Below are 20195 nucleotides of genomic sequence, written 5' to 3'. Positions count from 1 at the left end.
AGCAATCCTCTTTTAACGAAAGTCTTGTGGCATGCAGTAAGTTAAAAATGACAATGTGACAATAAGTCATTCTCTAATTATTGGTACGGGGACCCTTAAAACCGTACTGGGAGAATAAGACCAGGTAGTCCGCCAGGGATAGCGTCTTCTACTACATCGAAGACATTGTGATACACATATACCAATCTAGGTCCAATTCAGATAAAGCCGTGTTCTCAAAATCAGACACATATCAGTTGACATGGTGTGACGTGCGTTTCGCTGAATTGTTGAACTGTAGTATAATTTTAGGAAAATAAGTAACACGAAATACATAACTTTTATTTAGAAGTATTTACTTTAAAAGTGGTTGCAGTTATCATTTCGCGTACGCATTTTGAATATCGACTGGTTTTAAAAGAACATTAAATGAGTTATTAATTAGATGTACAACTGTTTGAAAATTTGCGAATATAGTGTACAATAAAACTTCGTGATTTATTACATTTCCACAACTTAATAAATATCCATGAAAGTAAGATATGTAAAATTCCCAATGTACTGCCTTCCAATAGCACTTCATTAATTACAATGAGAATACATCTCCTAAAAATAGCAAATGAATGTATCTACTTTCTAACAATAACAATACACACATATATATACTGATAATAGCTAAGGTCACTTGTTAATGGATGTAATGACGTCATAACAAGTCTGCAATGTGCGCATTTTAAAAGAAACTCCATCATAGTTACAAATATGTATAGTGCTTATGCCCCTCTCTTACGTTCACCAAATGTTGGGGCTGACCAGTACTGGACAGGTAAGCTCGGACGTCTGATGACGTCACTGATGGTTTGATGGTCAATTGTCCGCCCGGCACTTTATTTATTTATGGAGCTGTCAGGGAACAACAGGCTAATGTGACGTACCAACAGTTGGGGTCAAGCCATCAACTGGACGTATTTAATGCTGACCGGCCCTTACACTCGATCACTCCGTCCGCCATTCCGGCCAGACAAGAAGCTGACCATGATGGTCAAGTCATATATACCCTTCCTTATTGTGGCATTGCATGTCGGTAAGTTGAAAAATTTTCAAAATAATTTCTTTGGTGTATCATGGGTGTAGCAGGTAATGATTACTATGCGCTTTAACGTTAGGGAGGGGTGGGAGATGGGGAGGGACTACGCCCCTTTCCCGTTGATAAGATGTCGTCTATATTTTTACCTGTCGGTCTCCGCTTTTACCCTGAATTTCGGATTGATCTCTTTTTGGCACATTTTGTTCCAGTATATTGGGTAAAATGTTTTCTCGTGCTTAAAGTGTTCGGTCTGTTATGTAAATATGCCATTGCTCTCAAATATCCTGTCGAAGTCGTCTGTCTAATGCAAAGTATGGTAACATAAAACACTGGCACACCATAAACAATACTACAGTCATATGTTATAAAAACCCGAATTTTACTTTGAGAATGTAAAATGTAGCGATAGATAATAGATAATTTACCATATGTCGCACTCAGACCATTTTTCTATCTTCTTTGTCTAAAAGGAATACGGTTAATCACAGAATTTAGCAAATATGTCCATAGATGTCCAAATATGTCCATAGATGTCCAAATATGTCCATAGATCTCCAAATATGTCCATAGATGTCGAAATATGTCCATAGATGTCGAAATATGTCCATAGATCTCCAAATATTTCCATAGATGCTCATTAATGACAAATGTAATCAGTGTATTTGGCGTGCAAAAAAAACATGATAATTGTTCAAAAATATTTCTTTGCTTAGAGTCTGAGAGTCGATCAAGATATCATTCCCGCTGAATGGGAAGCCAATTTAACATTCCTGTCATAAACGATATCTTGTATACTTAGGGAGACATTTCTAAAATGGAGATATGTTATAAATAATAGAGATATCCCATATATTTTTGCTACAATGCATATTGTGCATTTCTATTTGTTACGATATATATATATATATATTGTTTAGATATATCTATTGCATTTAAGTATTACATATCTAATTATTTGATTTAATTATTAAAGAGATGTATCTATTTAATTTAGATATACCTCTAAAACATTCTGAATTAACTTTTGAAAACGTACATTTCTTTGAACATAAAATTATTTTTAAACAAATCCAATATTTCTTAATACCATCTGTTTATTGTTCATGTGTGAAGATATTTGTTAAAGATATATCTATAGGATATAAATAGTATATATTTCGCGCCGTTTCAAATATTTTCAAATCATTTAAATATATATCTTTTACAAAATTATGTGAGATAACTTTTCATATTTCAGAGATATCTCAATTTGAATTACAGATATCAATATTTTTTCGTTGCCTTTTTGCTTAAGATATTTCGCGTAAACTCTTTATAGACTTTTGTTCTAGATAGCAACAAGCGATATCTCTAATAAATCCAAGATATCTCTTTAGCACTTAGTGTAAGACTTTGTACCTTTCATACATTTCTGGATCAATGTTAACATGGTCTGATATGTACCGGATTCATGACAATAGAATACTTCACGCGATATGCATCAATAAAAAAAAAATACACGTATTTTTTCCTGTGGTACAGTTATGTAATCGGAAATACAACAAAATGCTTGTACATAGCCGATTAGCGAATCTGTATAAAGTACTTATCTATCTTGACAGGTACGGTTGTTACCTGTCGCCGCTACAACAGTCTGGTGACATCACACACAAACAAAGGGTTATGACGTAACGGCATGCGTTCTGTTACATTAACTAATCACCTTTCTTTGTAGTAATGATAGGTAGTGATCAGTGCCGATGGTTACATAAAAACATGTCAAAGTGCTCGCCTAGACATCGATCAGATCTGTGTACCATCCTGTCACTAATAATGACCCAGTTAGTAACACGTACAAAGCCCCAGTAACAATCTACTAATTATTCATATTTGTATGGTTTGTATGACGTGTATATCAATAATGAAGGAAAATGAATGCATCAATAAATTTATATTTCATATTTGTGGAAGAAATTCGGTTCATATTGAGTTTTATTTAAACTCTAATATCTGTAGAACTTTACTAAGTTATGGAATTGTTGTTCCCGATATCAATGTATTTCAGTATTCCGTGCTTATATTGACATCGAACCCTTGAAAATTGATAAATACAAAAGGTGTTTCATTTCACTATGATATTTCAAATACCTATATATATTATATCATCATATGTACGTCTATGGAAACAGATTTACTGTACGAATTAGTCTTTTACTTCTCTGGCCTTGGTCAAAACTATTTACTGTATGTATAAACCTATAACATCTTCATTTTAGTTAGATTATAGTTCCCGTTCTCATAAAACTATCACTTACTTGACTGGTAAAGATATTTATCGCATGTATAAAATCTCTTCTGAATCGAGATGAGAGGGCCAATAGCCTCGCAAATCTATGATAGGTACTAAACAAGTTAATTTGTTTTGTCATTTCGTATATATATATATATCCCAATACACTACAGGTCCAGCTGGGCTGACTATATCTGTACTACAATTCGATCCACATTTCGTACATTATTTACAACCAAATACATGAATGTTTTGGGTACAACCGAATTGACCTGACGGTTTTATTGGTATCCTGGTCGTTTTACATTGTATCTAAGTGCATAAAGGCAAACGGAGTCATTGTGACATCACAAACAAAACGTTAATTACATGTGATGTATGACATTTTTTTCACATAGTTACACGGAAGTTTTGTTTTCTTCCTTTTCCCTTTGTTATTAAAGATTTAAATTGAAGTCTGTTTAGCAGTTTGTCATTCTAACATATCATATAGTTATATAATAAACCTTACTTCAGCTACATACAACTTGTTGAGTAGGCGGTTTTTCGCTATCCGGAAATATCTTCTTTTGCTACAGTGATGAAAAATGGAGAATGTTTAAAGTTGTGTTCTGATGAACATCACGGAAATGTTACTTCTTCAGCATGCTTCCTTTATTTGCCGCGAGCGTTAATACTGTAACAGTATGGCACGCGATCATATATTTTGTCAAGATTACTCCTCCGCCAACCGATGTTAATGTACCGCTAATGTCAACATAACAGTCTGTTATCATTGGACACGGATCACGCATTGCCTCAGGCGACATCCCGAGGCCTGTCACTCGCTCGTTTCGACCGGACAGAATAATAAATGCGTGATTTTCCTCAGACCTGTATTTTTACCACACAAAGTGCATGTTAAATCGCTTTTAAACGTTTTGATGTATAACGTGTTTTTACCAGTTTCATCAAGTCATCTGTCTAAATAAAAAAAAAAATCTTCAAAAATGTATAAAAAAAATCATGATAGCCAGGAAATGACTGACTTTGTGACTGGTCGACTATCGTACGAACTGTATCACTGTTAACCTTTAATTATATTGTCATGTCAGACAGGACAACATGGAAAGTCAATACCAACTTTACATGACTATAACTTGGTTTTTACGTTTTATTAACTTGATGACTGATGTGATATGTCAGTGAGATGATTTTATTTTAATAAACATTTGTTAAAAGTAACATGATTGACTTACCTGTGCTTGACAAAGTCCTGATCAGACTCTTTTCTAGATTCAGATTCTTTTATTTCTTTGTGTTTTTCAACACATCAGAGAGACATTACACATTTCTAATTCAGTATCAGTACACTATAGTATCTGTCCTCAGTTACACGCGGAGTACATTTCGATCAGCTGTTCCTATTTGATGTAGAGAGCAACTATATATTATTTTGTCCATTAACAGACAGGTCAGCTGTGGTACTGTACGGTTTTTATCTTGGCAATATGGTACATAGTTTAGTTTAGATGTTACACAAATTTCAGCTTTCCAAGTCAAGTTCGTAATCGAAGCGCCAGATAAATTATAAAATGAAACAATGGTGTTTATGTCACGTAATTTGCTTTTTATGTACCGCGAAATGTATTCCTTATTGCTCTTCATTGTTTGTGGTGTTGGGAGATATTTTCTTTACTGTAATGTAACATACACTGTATATCTATAAGTGGCATCAGATTGTATGTAATCATAATTTCCACAACATCAATTACCCGCATTGAATACATGCGTGTATACTTATTACTTTGTTAAAGTATCTATAGCCAATTTACTCAATGTAATCTTACAGCTAATATCGAATAATCACCACAAACAGAGCCCTCTGTCACTAATTACGAAACCGTTTAATTTCCCCAGTGATATTTTACATGTATAACCACACGTCAATAAAACTGCGGCCGTATAATTTAGTTTAATTAAATTTTGGCGTCATGTGCAATCCTTGTACGAGTTATCCTTCTTCTTGCAGCGCTCGTGCTTACAGTTGACATTGACCAGTTGGCCAAGGATATAGCCATCACCTATGATGTGGACCGCCACAACCCGCCCAGTCCTGTGTACGGGAATTCCTTCCTCGCCAACATATCTCTAGCCAACGTCGGCAACAACTCTATCCCCGCGTCAGGGTGGAGTTTATACTTCTGTCACAACCCACTGATTCAACCCCTTTATTACAACACAACGGCAGCTCAATACTTCGGTGGAGGGCTCATTCTATCAGGAAACATCACCCTTACACACGTTAAAGGATGCATGTTTAAATTTGAGCCGTATGTCGGTACAAACCCAGCCTATCAATCACAGCCCCTGGGTCCTGGGGAGACCCGAAACGTGTCTTTCCTCTCGTCCAACACGGCCGTCAGTCGGTACGATGTATATCCTAACTGGTACCTCTCTAACGGCACGCACACCGCCATCATACAGAATACCAAGAATGATGTCCCACTTTTTGTCACTCCACACAACACTTTTCTGAAATGGATGAGAAGTGTTCCTACCGATTTGTACGGAACTCCCCTTGGCCTGTGGAACAGATATACGGGATACAACTTCACAGCGGTTAACGCCACCAAATACTCCGTCATCCCCACCCCTCTAGAACAGAAACTCAAGACTGGAAAAGTTAACGTCAACAACAAGTGGTCGATCGACCGGGACCGAGACGGACGTCTAGCCGGAGTGGCAACATATCTCAAAAGTAAGATTACCATTATATCTGTTTTAGTTACATTAACACGACATTTTTGAATATCTGTTAAACAATTACAAGATGTAATTTGTTTGATATACAATGGCATCAATATATAATTGGAAGAAATCAGGTCCGGTGGGGGTGGGGGCTTCAAATGTTCATCCCCGCCTGTTGGGGATCATTGTTTGTAGTTTCTTTGAAAAGTTTGTTTAGTATGGGGTGCCCTACCGATAGGCCTCGAGACACTAGAATGTCAGCAACTTATCACATATGATGATTACTATATGTACACTTTGGTATTTCCTAAGTATCTGGTATAAAAACACATCAGATGTTAACTTGGTCAAAGTGGCTTTTAAGATAATTTATAGAATTGATATCACTATCAACTTGCATGGTGATTTAACCTTGGAATGTATCTACTTTACACATTTACTGTAATATCATTGTATTGGTAGAATCCATCAGTGGGATAACCATCAAGAACAAGAAGCGAGGCAGCAAGGACGTCATCCAACTATACATTCGCAGAAACCGACCCGCCACCGAGAGCCCTGAACGGTATCTCCTTCGAGTAAAGTCCACACCCCCAAGGATCGAAATCGGCGGAAATACTGTCCATGGTGTGTTCAATGGCATCCAAACACTTTTCAGTCTTCTCGCATTCGATGGTACCGTCCAGGAGATGGAAATTTCAGACGAACCACGTTTTCCGTACAGAGGAGTTATGCTGGATGTGGCGAGTAACTTCTACCCAAAGTCAACGGTGATCAAACTCTTGAATGTGATGGCGTTATATAAGCTGAACAAACTCCAACTCAAGCTTGCAAACAACGAAGGCTGGCGTATTGAAGTACCAGACATCCCCGAGCTTGCACAGGTACAGCTTAACAATATGTTTCTGTTAAAACAGTCCATTGCAAATTTGTATAATATTGAATTTGTCTTGTACTTTGATTTAACAGATAAATGTCGACTTGACGCGTATTTAAACATCGACAAGGCGCTAGCACACCAAAGCGCCAACACGCCAATGCGACATTAATGTTACCGCGATAACCTGCCAATACGGCAAAGTACCAACCCGCAAACCCGCCAGTCCGCAATTTTACTAGTTTCCAGTGTTTTCCAGACGTCAATAATATCATTCTGTCTGTAGGAAATATGTACAGTTTACTAACTAGTTCTTCCTTTGTATATATGCATTGTCATTACACTGTAAATTATATAAATAAATTTTGTCCAATGATTTCTATATATATACTAGTATACATGAATGTCGATCTGAGTTGATAGTTAAGTGATTGAGTATCTTTTCTTCAGATTGGAGGACGTCGCTGTCATGATCATAACGAGACAACATGTCTGTTTACTCAGTTTGGCTCTGGACCCGACAACACCACTTCAGGTTCAGGATTTTACACCGGAAAGGATTACATGGACATACTGAAAGCCGCTAAAAGACGACACATTGAAATTATTCCCTGGATCAATTTTGGTGGGAAGTCGCGAGCTGCAATCGTATCTATGAAATCTTACGAAAAGAGAACAGGTGACCAAAGTATGAGAATCTTCGACCCCGCGGACGACGTACACTATATGACCGAAGACCTGTACAGTGACGCCGTTATCAATCCTTGTATACCCACAGTAGACGCCTTCTTCACCAAGATTCTTAAGACCATGATCGGTTACCACGCCAGGGCCAAATCTCCACTTACATTAATCAACGTCGGAGGTCATGACGTCCCAGCCGCTACCAGGATAAACTCCACGTATTGTAATTCACTAAATCTGACCGGACCGGACCCATTCATGTTGATGAAGGTAAATTATACAACTCGTTTGGCGAATATATCCTCCACCCTCGGTGTAAACTTTGGTGGTGTCGAGGATTTCTTCAGTGCCTGGCCCACCAACGACGAGAGAGGAGGAATCCTCGTTCCATTCAGTCGTACACGTTTCCCTGGAAACATCGACCTGTACCCTGTTTTGACCAACTCGTTTGACCCTATGACGTTCCAGAGGGCCCAAGTGATGGCTAATGTCGGCTACAAGGTAAGTTTTTGCTTGGACATTTGAAAATAACAATTGATATTGCACATGTAAATATTTTACGGAAGCAAGCTGCCCAAAATGTCAACATAGGGCACAAAATATCGAACTTTTTCAATCCTCACACATAAAGTTCCCTATGTGTCCCTATTCATTTCATCCTTACTCAAAGCCTTTCCCCTTTTACCCTTTTCAATCCACGTAACTAGATTTTCATATCTTTCCTTTTGGGTTTCTAATCGTGATTTGTCTTAGGTGAAAAACAGCTTTATGGCGATCTTTATGGAAGCTGGTAGATATAGACACGCATTTCATATTAGTGTAAAACGATCAAACAAATAGTTGTTGTGCAGAACGAGTTATTCCCCTTCCTATGTATATCAGATTTTGGTATCTGAAGGAGGGTACAGAACGAGTTATTTCCCTTAGTGTGTATTTGTTCAGCACATTTGAACATGTAATTTTCTTGTCTATTGTCCTGTATTCTTTTTATTCGGTCACCTACTCAGGAGTTCTCTTCAGTTATGTTCAGATTACAATGTTAGATAAACATTCCATGTTACTAAACCATATCCTTCTTTCTTTCACTCTTTCATTCTTTCTTTCAACGCTCCCTGGATGTGGTGGTTTGTGTTTCTCGGGAAGCTGAAAAACGGAAACGTATACCGTTAGGTTAGGTAGCCGCTAACTACTACGGGGGGACCCTGGCTGTTCACGGGTCGATAAACAAAACAAACAAACAAACAACTTTCTAAATGACAACTTTCTGTGCCATCGCCTTACAATGTTGTACAGTAACATGCTTTGTGGGTAATTAGTTAATTTCCCATAACTAGTTTATGGAAGCTTCGAGTTTGTGATTTGTTTCTTTGAATTTCGAATCAGAGTGAACAAAATCATTTAAACTTCGTTATAAAATTAATCGCATGAGTTTTATTTCAAATTATACTTTAAATTCAAATATGAATGTATGTCACATTTTTTTCAAGGTGATACTTTCTCCCGCTGACTACGTTAGTTTGGACCACGCCCCGGAACCCGACCCAAACATTCCTGGAGCATATTGGGCAATCCGTCACATACAAGCTACCAGGGTATTCAACTACCTGCCTGACAATCGCTGTTGTAACCTGAATCCTGACGAATTTAGGTACGGCAAATTCACACCTAATGGCTGTATCGATACTGACGACTGTGTGCCACTTGACTACCCAGGCAACATAACAGGTATGTTACACGTGACTCCGACTGAGACTAAGTCCATGTAAGCCACATTACGGTACTACGTTTACTACTGACACGTGATCCCTAAATACAAATAATATAATGCCGTCAATATTAACTAACCATTTATGATGAAAATACGATTTGTTTGAGATATGTAAAAAATAATGATTTGTAATTAGCGTTTTAGCAGCTCCCCATTTCTCTAATGTTATACTTTTAGGTTTATTTCAAGACTTATCGATGGCATCATTAGCATTTACCTGAGTACTGGTAATTTGCCTTGTTACCAAGTTTGTACACGAACTTACAGAGTTTTGAACTTAACAGAAAGAAAAATATTCCTATTATAATGGCTAACCAATAAAACAGTTGATAGAAACAACGATATCTCTATTCAAGGCATGCAAGCACATATTCTGACGCCCAAGATCCGTAGCGAAGAACACCTTTTTGGACTGATGTTCCCACGGTTACTTGCCTTCGCCGAGCGCGCTTGGCACAAAGCAGATTGGGAATCCTCCTATGTAGGACGTTTCAACAGATCCATGCCATTTGTCCCTCCTAACCTCCAGGCTCAGAACGACGACTGGGTCAGATTCGCCAGCATAGTCGGGCATAAGGAGCTGAGACGTCTCGAGGCATATACAATACTACACCGTATACCGCCACCAGGTGTTCAGTAAGTGATGATCCTGTTAGAAATATTTATAATGCACGTGTTGTATAGTACATTTGTACTTGTAAAATATTGTAGCTCTGTGGTTTCCCTCTGCTCACCAGCAGGCCATTTCGGGCAAAAAAAAAAGACTTGGCAAATACTGTTCCATCGTCAGATTGAGGTGGAATGGTTACACGATTTTGTTACATAGCTTTACGATTATTTTCCTTTAATGCTGAATACTAGTTTCTATTATTACATAATGCGTTTGATTTTCCTTAACAATACACATACGCTATATTTTGAACTATTGCACGGCTGAAATAACTATTGCATGATCACGTGCGAACTATTGAAAACCTGTGACGTTTCGGAATTTCGTCCTACCTTTTCAAGCGTCTAAGTCACTTAGATGTCAACACCGCTGACGACAGTCATGGTGACTTCTAGGCTTACAGGAAAGTCGAGATTTCAGTGAATCTAACTGTGTTTTAGTGATTATGTAATAAAACAAGTATATCATTCGGCCTCGTGCAATAGAACATCGGTCGATTACCAGTACATCATGTCAAATATTCTTGACTATTGCACAGACACCCATGATAAATTTGTATGCTAGTGTAGGCCTGGTGATCAAAGTAGGCAGTGGTCCTCTATCTATCAGGTTTTATCAGCATTGCCACACATTTCCCTCTACCAGCACAATTTTTACCTTAAAAATATCAGTGACATTATTTTTTAACCGCTTTTGAAGTATATATATATATTCCTTTATTCATAATGGTTTTTATGCGAGCTTGTTGTTGTTGTTAACCGTGTTTACTTTGATTGCAGTGTTGACCCCCAGTTCTACGATCCTTTCGATAGCAAGAATAAGAGTGTGATATTGACGGATGTCCAATACCCCGGACTTGTCCCACAGGTTTACGGTGCCAACGGTCAATGGGCCGATCTCGGACCTATCACCGACATAACAAATCTCACCATCTCTACTCTAACCTTCAGGACAAGGTAAGTGTTACAAAGACCATGCTCCTTCAGATGTAATAGTACACATGGGTATTAACATGGCAATAGTCTAATCGGATGCGATGTTCTTTTTAAACCATTACAGTAATCATAGTAGAGCACTTTGTATTCTCCAGGTGGGAGTATTATACAGGTCCTCTACCATCTTTCACCTAACTTAGAGATATATTTCTATACATTTTCATGATATCATCTCATAGCCAGATTTTACGAAATCTAATCAAAGGATGATTATTACATTTCCCCTTTTATAATGTAATATGTTTAGTATATAGTATACCACTCTGTTGTAATACGAATATATTCGTATATTCCAGCTTGAAATATATTTCAAATTGCCATTTGCTTCACCGAAACTAACACCTTTAAGTAAAACTACAGAAATGAAAGCCCACTTTCCCCAGTTATTCAAACTCCAAGTACAGCTGACCTTAGTTGGCATTAGCGCAGTTCTCCCTAGGGTATACTCTAGCTTTTCACCTCACAACAGCAATAGTATCTCTAGTCACTGGTCTAAGTACATATTCTGTACCTGAAGTTTTAAGATGTGTTTCGTGGAGAGTCAGAAGGCTAATGATACTGTAAATGTACCAATTTCAGTGGTAATCTTATGTTAGCGGGTTTTGTTTTTGTTTTTTTCTTGCGCTGGAAGCATTACGCTAAATTGTGATGCGCAACTTGTAGTTGATGAATCCGAGGATAAGGAGACGGGTACTTAATCAAGCGACAAACAAACGAGCATAACCAAAACGTTTATCCTCAGATCATAAAAAACTAATACACAAATGTATCCAGCTTTTTAATGTATCCGTTTTTACTATTTACAGAAATGCTGCCGGAAACAGATTCAGTGAAATGGAAGGCCTGGATCTAAAGGTATTATTAATATTTCATTTTTTTGTACCAGGGATGATTGATATGTTGTGGGCCTCGTATTGAAGGAGGTACTAAAGGGTGTTCTTTCTAATTCCTACTATTCTCTGACTATACAGGGTCGTGTACCCAACGACTGGTCTCATTTGGTTTGTTTGTATCGACGAGGTAGCGCTCAACAGTTAACAAGACAAGCAGTTTTTGCAAAATGGACAAAATTGGTGAAAGAGTAGTGATCAAATATTTGCATGAAAAACACCTAGGTATATCCATAATGATGTGGTAGCAACATTAAGGAAAGATGTCCCCTTTAACTGCTACAGTGAAAAGGTGGGTGGCGGAATTAAAGCGCGGCCGAGATAGCCTTAATGATTACCCCCATCCTGGAAGGCCTGTCAATGTTGCAACATCAGAAATGGTCAATAAAGTCCATAATATTGGTATGACTGACAGACGAGTCACAGAAAGATATATAGCTAGTAGAGTTGGCATTTAACAGGAAAGAGTACATTATATTCTGACCCAGGATCTTGCAATGAGAAAGCTTTCGGCCCGATGGGTACCAAGACTTCTGACAGTTGATCAGAAGCACACCAAGCGCACATTATCACGTGCTAATCTTAACCTGTTTGAAGAAGATCCTGCCAACCTTCTTCAGTGATTTGTCACTATAGATAAATACGGGTCCAGTATTTTACCCCAGAGACCAAACAACAATCTAAACAATGGAAGCACACTGCCCCCCCCCCCCCCCCCCCCCCCCCGACCAAAGAAGGCAAAGACTGTTCCATCAGCTTGGAAGGTTATGGCCTCGGTTTTATGGGATGCAGATAGTATTCTGCTGATAGATAATCTCCTAAAGGAACAAACAATCAATGGCACATATTATGCTTCACTTTTGAAAAAGTTACGGGAAAATATAAAACTTAAGCGCCGCGGAAAGCTCACTAAATGTGTGTTATTCCATCAGGACAATGCTTCTGTTCACAAGTCTGTCATTGCCATGGCTGCCATTCACGATTGTGGCTTTAAATAGATAGAGCATCCGCCTTATTCACCTGATCTCACTCCATCAGACTTTCATCTATTTCCAAAACTGAAAACAGCTATTTCAGGCATCCACTTCAGTCCGATGATGACGGCATACATGCAGTGGATGACTTTCTGAACAGCCAAGAAAATTAGTTCTATAAAAGTGGCATGGAGACCCTTAACATCGCTAACAAAAGCGTATAGATACTAAAGGGCTTTTTGTTGAAAATTCAAATCCTTCAATATGAGGCTCACAACTTATCGATCAGCCCTCGTAGCGCTTTTTGGGTATTATTTTGTGTTACTTTGATATATTGATTAGACACTAGTCTTGATACGACATTAGACCCCCCCCCCCCCCCCCCCCCCCCCCCCCCCCCCCCCCCCGATCCTCATTCCTTACAATCTTTATGAAAATCACCACATGAAGTACCTGTAACGCATAGTATCCCCACAAAAACATAGTCTCTTTTAATTGATATACAAATATGTAAATACAAAATAAAAGGCACTTCCTTTTGTCCTGAATATTACGCGAGAAATGCGCTTTTTTATGTATCGAATTATTTCTATGGTTATTTTCTTTTTTGTAGGTTCCTAATGCGTATATGGCCCAGCTGATAGCTAACGGTATAATGTACAATCCACGCCTGGTTTCCGGTATGAGACGGGCTGGACCAACATCCACATCAAAATCAGTGTCGACATCAACGCCCACCACACCTGGTGTAACGTTATCTCCAACATCACGTAAATCCTCAACAAAGGCTAAAGGCAAAGTGACGGGCTGACGAGAATACAATTAGTACTCCCTCGGACTTCGTTGATCCAGTGTCTTACAAGGTTTCTGCAAATTGAGTAGAAAGTTACAAAATTGTGTGGTTGTTACGGCAACAGTTAGTGCTGTCCAGTGCTACACTATCAACTTCTGCTCTGAATCACGTGTCAAAGACACAATGACGTCACATCTCATCTTATATCATCTTACACGTGACGGTCTTGCTGGCCGCATCCCTGGGGGATGCATCATCACACGAACTGTTATGGTAGATTAGTTTTATAATAAAATATAGATATATGAAAACTGTCTTATTTTCTTCAATGGCCATATTTGGTAACGTTTTGCTGGTGGATTTTTCCCTTAGAGATTAATTTACTGTCGCCTGTTAACGTTAGGTGTCACAGCTCTGATAAAATGGATAGCCAATACCATACCAAAGACTACGCTGGAATTACCAGTCTCCAAAGGCTTGAACGTACATTTTTATCACTGTTTGGCCTTATTAACGATCTTAGCACTTTCATATTATCATTTTTGTTTCTTTCATTTTTGGTGTAAATTGGATATACAAATTGTATTGTTTTACCATGGATACCGTGTCATGCATGTTTGTGAGAAGCGGTGTAAACACGGCGATGTAGCAATTTTAAGCATGGTAAACATCAGACTTGTTGTTCAGTATCAAATGGCCCCAAGGACATTTCCGTTTCCTTGAAGTAATTCTGTAAAGCATTATTATTATATTATACACATGAAGCCTCACGAATTCGAATTTTAATTTGTATCAAGCCAAGTCAATTTTATCTTATTTTATGTTATTCATTTTTTTACCTATTTCGAAGTAAACATGCCAAGCTGAAAACTAGGACTTGTATAAGCGACTTTTCTGAATCTACATTTCTGAATTTTACAAGCAACGTGGAACCTTACTTCAATATAGTGTACAGTTTTAGGTTTCCTCTATCAAAATGCACAAATTAAGGCGAAATCGAGCAAATACGGACGACAAATATAGATTAGCATGGAGATCCTTAGAAAGGTACAAGGAGAATAAGACCAGGTAATGGACTTCATTGACGACATCGACAGCCCGACAACTTACTGATTATGTTTGGTCATTGTGTCGAAGTCAGGGTCAATATCTATACACCTTTTTTGGCCTCCCTAACAATTTAACAATTCAATAGCGTCACATGTCCGTATTCTAGTCATGCTAATAACTCTTAACGCGACACAGACAACGTATCTCCAAGTTCAATAGATTCCCTAGGCTCAGCTTTAACATCAGGAAATCGTATTTCTAACTTTACAAAGATCTACGTTAGAGCATCAGGATCAAATATGATCCAAAAACGCTCTTTTTTACGATTTCTATGATCAATCATGCTCTCGCAATGTTTATCTGCAAACAAACATGAACTGAAATGTCGCCGAATATAAAAAAGAATTTGCTGTAGGACACCATTCGATGAATACCAGGAATGTTACGAGACAGGCTTAGGCCAACACTGATCAGGAATTTGTTTCTATTTATAAATTTTCATATTTTCTATAATCCCGGTGCATTGATAACATAGTCAGACATTTACACACCAAGGAGGCAGACTTCGAAGTTTAATGGAAACCCAAATTTTAATGTAATTAAAACCCCATTACTAACTAACAATCGCTTTTACACATCGTATTATTGCCCGTTCAGGATCATACTTTTGGTTCCTTGTGTATCATATTATGTCTAACGATCGCTGTTATATATCATGATATGTCCAAATAACGCAGCATATGTATGGCTCCCTGTGCTAGACAAACACATGTAGATGATACATCTTGCCCGGCGATAAGTCACATGTCATATTTGCTAGACGATTGTCACCTGTTGTTGTTTCAGTGGTTCCATTTCGTATTAATCTTGTCACATGTTGTTGGTTCAGTTGTCCCCTTTCGTATTAATCTTGTCACCTGTTGTTGGTTCAGTTGTCCCGTTTTGTATTAATCTTGTCACTTGTTGGTTCAGTTGTCCCGTTTCGTATTAATCTTGTCGATTGTTGGTTCAGTTGTCCCATTTCGTATTAATCTTGTCACTTGTTGGTTCAGTTGTCCCGTTTCGTATTAATCTTGTCGATTGTTGGTTCAGTTGTCCCATTTCGTATTAATCTTGTCACATGTTGTTGGTTCAGTTGTCCCATTTCCTATTAATGTTGTCACCTGTTGTTGGTTCAGTTGTCCCATTTCGTATTAATCTTGTCACTTGTTGGTTCAGTTGTCCCGTTTCGTATTAATCTTGTCGATTGTTGGTTCAGTTGTCCCATTTCGTATTAATCTTGTCACATGTTGTTGGTTCAGTTGTCCCATTTCCTATTAATGTTGTCACCTGTTGTTGGTTCAGTTGTCCCATTTCGTATTAATCTTGTCACTTGTTGGTTCAGTTGTCCAATTTCGTATTAATCATGTCACCTGTTGTTGGTTCAGTTGTCCCATTTCCTATTAATGTTGTCACCTGTTGTTGGTTCAGTTGTCCCATTTCCTATTAATGTTGTCACCTGTTGTTGGTTCAGTTGTCCCATTTCGTATTAATCTTGTCACTTGTTGGTTCAGTTGTCCAATTTCGTATTAATCTTGTCACATGTTGTTGGTTCAGTTGTCCCATTTCGTATTAATCTTGTCACCTGTTATTGGTTCAGTAGTCCCATTTCGTATTAATCTTGTCACCTGTTGTTAGTTCAGTTGTCCCCATTCGTATTAATCTTGTCACCTGTTAATGGTTCAGTTGTCCCATTTCGTATTAATCTTGTCACATGTTGTTGGTTCAGTTGTCCCATTTCCTATTAATCTTGTCACCTGTTGATGGTTCAGTGGACAATTTCGTATTAATCTTGTCACTTGTTGGTCCGGTGGTCCGATTTCGTATTAATCTTGTCACCTGTTGTTGGTTTAGTGGTCCCATTTCGTATTAATCTTGTCACCTGTTGTTGGTTCAGTGGTCCCATTTCGTATTAATCTTGTCACTTGTTGGTTCAGTTGTCCAATTTCGTATTAATCTTGTCACCTGTTGTTGGTTCAGTTGTCCCATTTTGTATTAATCTTGTCACCTGTTAATGGTTCAGTTGTCCCATTTCGTATTAATCTTGTCACATGTTGTTGGTTCAGTTGTCCCATTTCCTATTAATGTTGTCACCTGTTGTTAGTTCAGTTGTCCCGTTTCGTATTAATCTTGTCACATGTTGTTGGTTCAGTTGTCCCATTTCCTATTAATGTTGTCACCTGTTGTTGGTTCAGTTGTCCCATTTCGTATTAATCTTGTCACTTGTTGGTTCAGTTGTCCCATTTCGTATTAATCTTGTCACCTGTTGTTGGTTCAGTTGTCCCATTTTGTATTAATCTTGTCACCTGTTGATGGTTCAGTGGACAATTTCGTATTAATCTTGTCACTTGTTGGTCCGGTGGTCCGATTTCGTATTAATCTTGTCACCTGTTGTTGGTTTAGTGGTCCCATTTCGTATTAATCTTGTCACCTGTTGTTGGTTCAGTGGTCCCATTTCGTATTAATCTTGTCACTTGTTGGTTCAGTTGTCCAATTTCGTATTAATCTTGTCACCTGTTGTTGGTTCAGTTGTCCCATTTTGTATTAATCTTGTCACCTGTTGATGGTTCAGTGGACAATTTCGTATTAATCTTGTCACTTGTTTATTTTGCAACATTCACGAGGTCATAATAGCATTGGCGTCTGGACATGTGCCATTAACCGCGTTAGGAATAAGGAATGAATTTCATTTTTTTCAAACATTCATGAGGTCATAACAACATTGGCGTCTGGATATATGCCATGAATCGCGTTAGAAATATAGAGTAAGATTTATTTTTTGAACATTCATGAGGTCATAACAACATTGGCTTCTAGACATATGCCATGAACCGCGTTTGGAATAAGGAATGGAATTATTTTTTTCAACATTCATGAGGTCATAACAACATTGGCTTCTAGACATATGCCGTGAATCGCGTTAGAAATAAGGAATGAAATTTATTTTTTCAACATACATGAGGTCATAACAACATTGGCTTCTAGACATATGCCATGAATCGCTTGAGGAATAAGGAATGAAGTTTATTTTTTTCAACATTCATGAGGTCATAACAACATTGGCTTCTAGACATATGCCATGAATCGCGTTAGGAATAAGGAATGACATTTATTTTTTCAACATTCATAAGGTCATAACAACATTGGCTTCTAGACATATGCCGTGAACCGAGTAAGGAATAAGGAATGAAATTCATTTGTTCAACATTCATGAGGTCATAACAACATTTCTTTCTGGACATATTTACCATGGAACGCTAACGCGATTCATGGCATATGTTGTAATGACCTCATTATTGTTGAAAAAAATGAATTTCATTTTTTATATTTACATTATGATTATATTTTATTTTATCTTTATATTTACATTATGATTATTTTTTATTTTATCTGTTTAAGCATCCAATCGTTTAAAAGATGCATTTTTTCATTTGTTTTACCCGGGAGTGACGTGGAGAAAGAACAACCGTTTTCGCGGGAACAAACAAAATATAGTTCAATCTACAACACTTATTCTGTGAGAATTTTGGAGTGAGTGATTATGTTTATGTTTCGGATATTCAGAGACTGTAATAACATTGGATTTATTTGGACATTACGTGTTTATTTAAAAGGACATGTGAAGATGAAAAATGCGACCGTGGTGAGTTCCACCCGTGGTAGAGCGGTCCCCGATATTACTACACACTGTGATGAGGCTAATGTTGTTATGAAAAATGAATACAACTTTCGCCAATGCTTTGAAGCATACTGAATATAAACATAAAAGAATAATGTTGAATTGAAAAGACATACATGTTTCCAACTTCATCAACATCGCCTACGCTGTAGCGTCAGAGTCTGTTTCGCTGTGTTGGGTCTGTTAAGCTTAATCTCTACTACGCTACGATTTTGTATTGATGGTCAAGCTTTCTGTCACGATCCCAAAAACCATCACGATTTTCTCTCATGATCGCCACGATTCGAGACACCCACCGTGCTTCACCAAAATCGTGAAGATCGCACTAAGTCGTCGTGACCGTGGGTAAACTCAGCATTATAATTCCTCTGGCCAATATGATAGATATTAATTATATGTTTAACTTGTATTGTATTTCTATATATTTACATTCCTAATGTGGTTCGCTGATATGAACATACCAAGTGAAAACAACAAACATATGACCATGAATACACTATGAAAACCGTATGAAAACATTGTCTCTCGTGCAAATCACCTGATCAATGGCGTGGTACATAGACGGGATCTCCCGGCTGTTCTAATAATTTGGCGTTTCGTCGTATACACGACACATTTTTCTTTTTAATAAAATTTCTCGTTTTCTCGATGTACATTTTTTAAATCAAGGTTATGTAAATATATGAATTGAATAGATTTTTTTAATTTTCATTGCGGCTATGAATACCAGTAGCTAGCTACATATCCTCTGAGGCGCGCTACCGCGCGCCACGGGATATATAGCTAGCTACTGGTATTCATAGCCGCAATGAAAATTAAAAAAAAATCTATTCAATCCATATATGAACATGCACATTACAAATAGATTCTTTGTGGCCGACTTCAGCTTGGAAAACTTGGAAAATCATTGAGGACTAGGCACAACTTAGAATCTTTAGGTTAAGTATGTGTGTCGTTCAATCCATCCCTATGGATAACTTTGGAAATCGATATATCATGAAAATCGAGTTAAATTACAATTAGTGAGATGCTATTAAAATAAGTTACATCATACTCCAAGGTATATCGACACAACTAACATCTTCGGAGTATCGACATCGCTTCTGGTTGTGTATGTATGCTGGATGTTTGATTTCTGGTTATTCAGTGATGTCAAAGGCCTATCTTAATTACTCCAAAAACAAGCCCCTGTGGAACTGAACGTCGTCTGCTATGTTAGGGCCTAGCGACACTGGTGTGACTGGTTAGACTGGAATCTGTTTCGAACGAAATGTCCTTGGAATCATTTTCACCTATTAAACGACTTTCATTTAGAATTTAAGAGCTGACATTCTTCTGAAAATAACATAAACCAGTCGATAGAAACATATATAGTGTTTCCGAGGAATCGAGTCAATCCAGTGCAATACCCGTTCAACGCCACATCACTTCTAAATGATAACCGTATATCATTGCGCAGAAAAACGGCTTTGATTTTTAAAATAAGAAATTTTGCGATTGTAAACAATTTGACGATATCTACACACGTATATAAACTATCAAATAAAGCCAAATTTGTGTAAAAACCATTTTATTTATTTGCTATTAATAACGACATGAGGAACTATATTATCCCTTCTGTTCCGGTATTTGAACGTGATGACGTCAGTGAAAGGGTAAGCGGCAAATTGAAACGCGTTATAAGCTACAGTAAAAAACATATTCATGAGTA

General features: G+C 37.7%; 1 protein-coding gene across 1 annotated transcript; it reads left to right on the top strand.

Moving 5' to 3' along the window:
• The first annotated feature begins 936 nt into the window (after window positions 1-936).
• On the top strand, window positions 937-14028 carry LOC117336022 (putative beta-hexosaminidase). Its single transcript, XM_033896348.1, has 9 exons — window positions 937-1063; window positions 5347-6075; window positions 6528-6949; window positions 7393-8127; window positions 9114-9351; window positions 9751-10030; window positions 10844-11020; window positions 11866-11914; window positions 13537-14028. The coding sequence occupies exons 1-9, from the start codon at window positions 952-954 to the stop codon at window positions 13732-13734; spliced, it is 2940 nt and encodes a 979-aa protein (XP_033752239.1). The 5' UTR covers window positions 937-951; the 3' UTR covers window positions 13735-14028.
• Window positions 14029-20195: the final 6167 nt, after the last annotated feature.

This window comes from Pecten maximus, chromosome 10 (genome assembly GCF_902652985.1).
Source record: "Pecten maximus chromosome 10, xPecMax1.1, whole genome shotgun sequence".
Lineage (NCBI taxonomy): Eukaryota > Metazoa > Mollusca > Bivalvia > Pectinida > Pectinidae > Pecten > Pecten maximus.
This window is presented reverse-complemented; position numbering and strand designations above follow the sequence as displayed.

What these genes read in the sequence shown, in the direction of transcription:
- LOC117336022 (XM_033896348.1), top strand. Translation starts at nt 952, where the DNA reads ATGCTGACCGGCCCTTACACTCGATCACTCCGTCCGCCATTCCGGCCA. An exon ending in TGGCTAATGTCGGCTACAAG is followed by an intron (nt 8,128 to 9,113) that starts GTAAGTTTTTGC and finishes ATTTTTTTCAAG; the next exon opens with GTGATACTTTCTCCCGCTGA. An exon ending in TGGAAGGCCTGGATCTAAAG is followed by an intron (nt 11,915 to 13,536) that starts GTATTATTAATA and finishes TCTTTTTTGTAG; the next exon opens with GTTCCTAATGCGTATATGGC.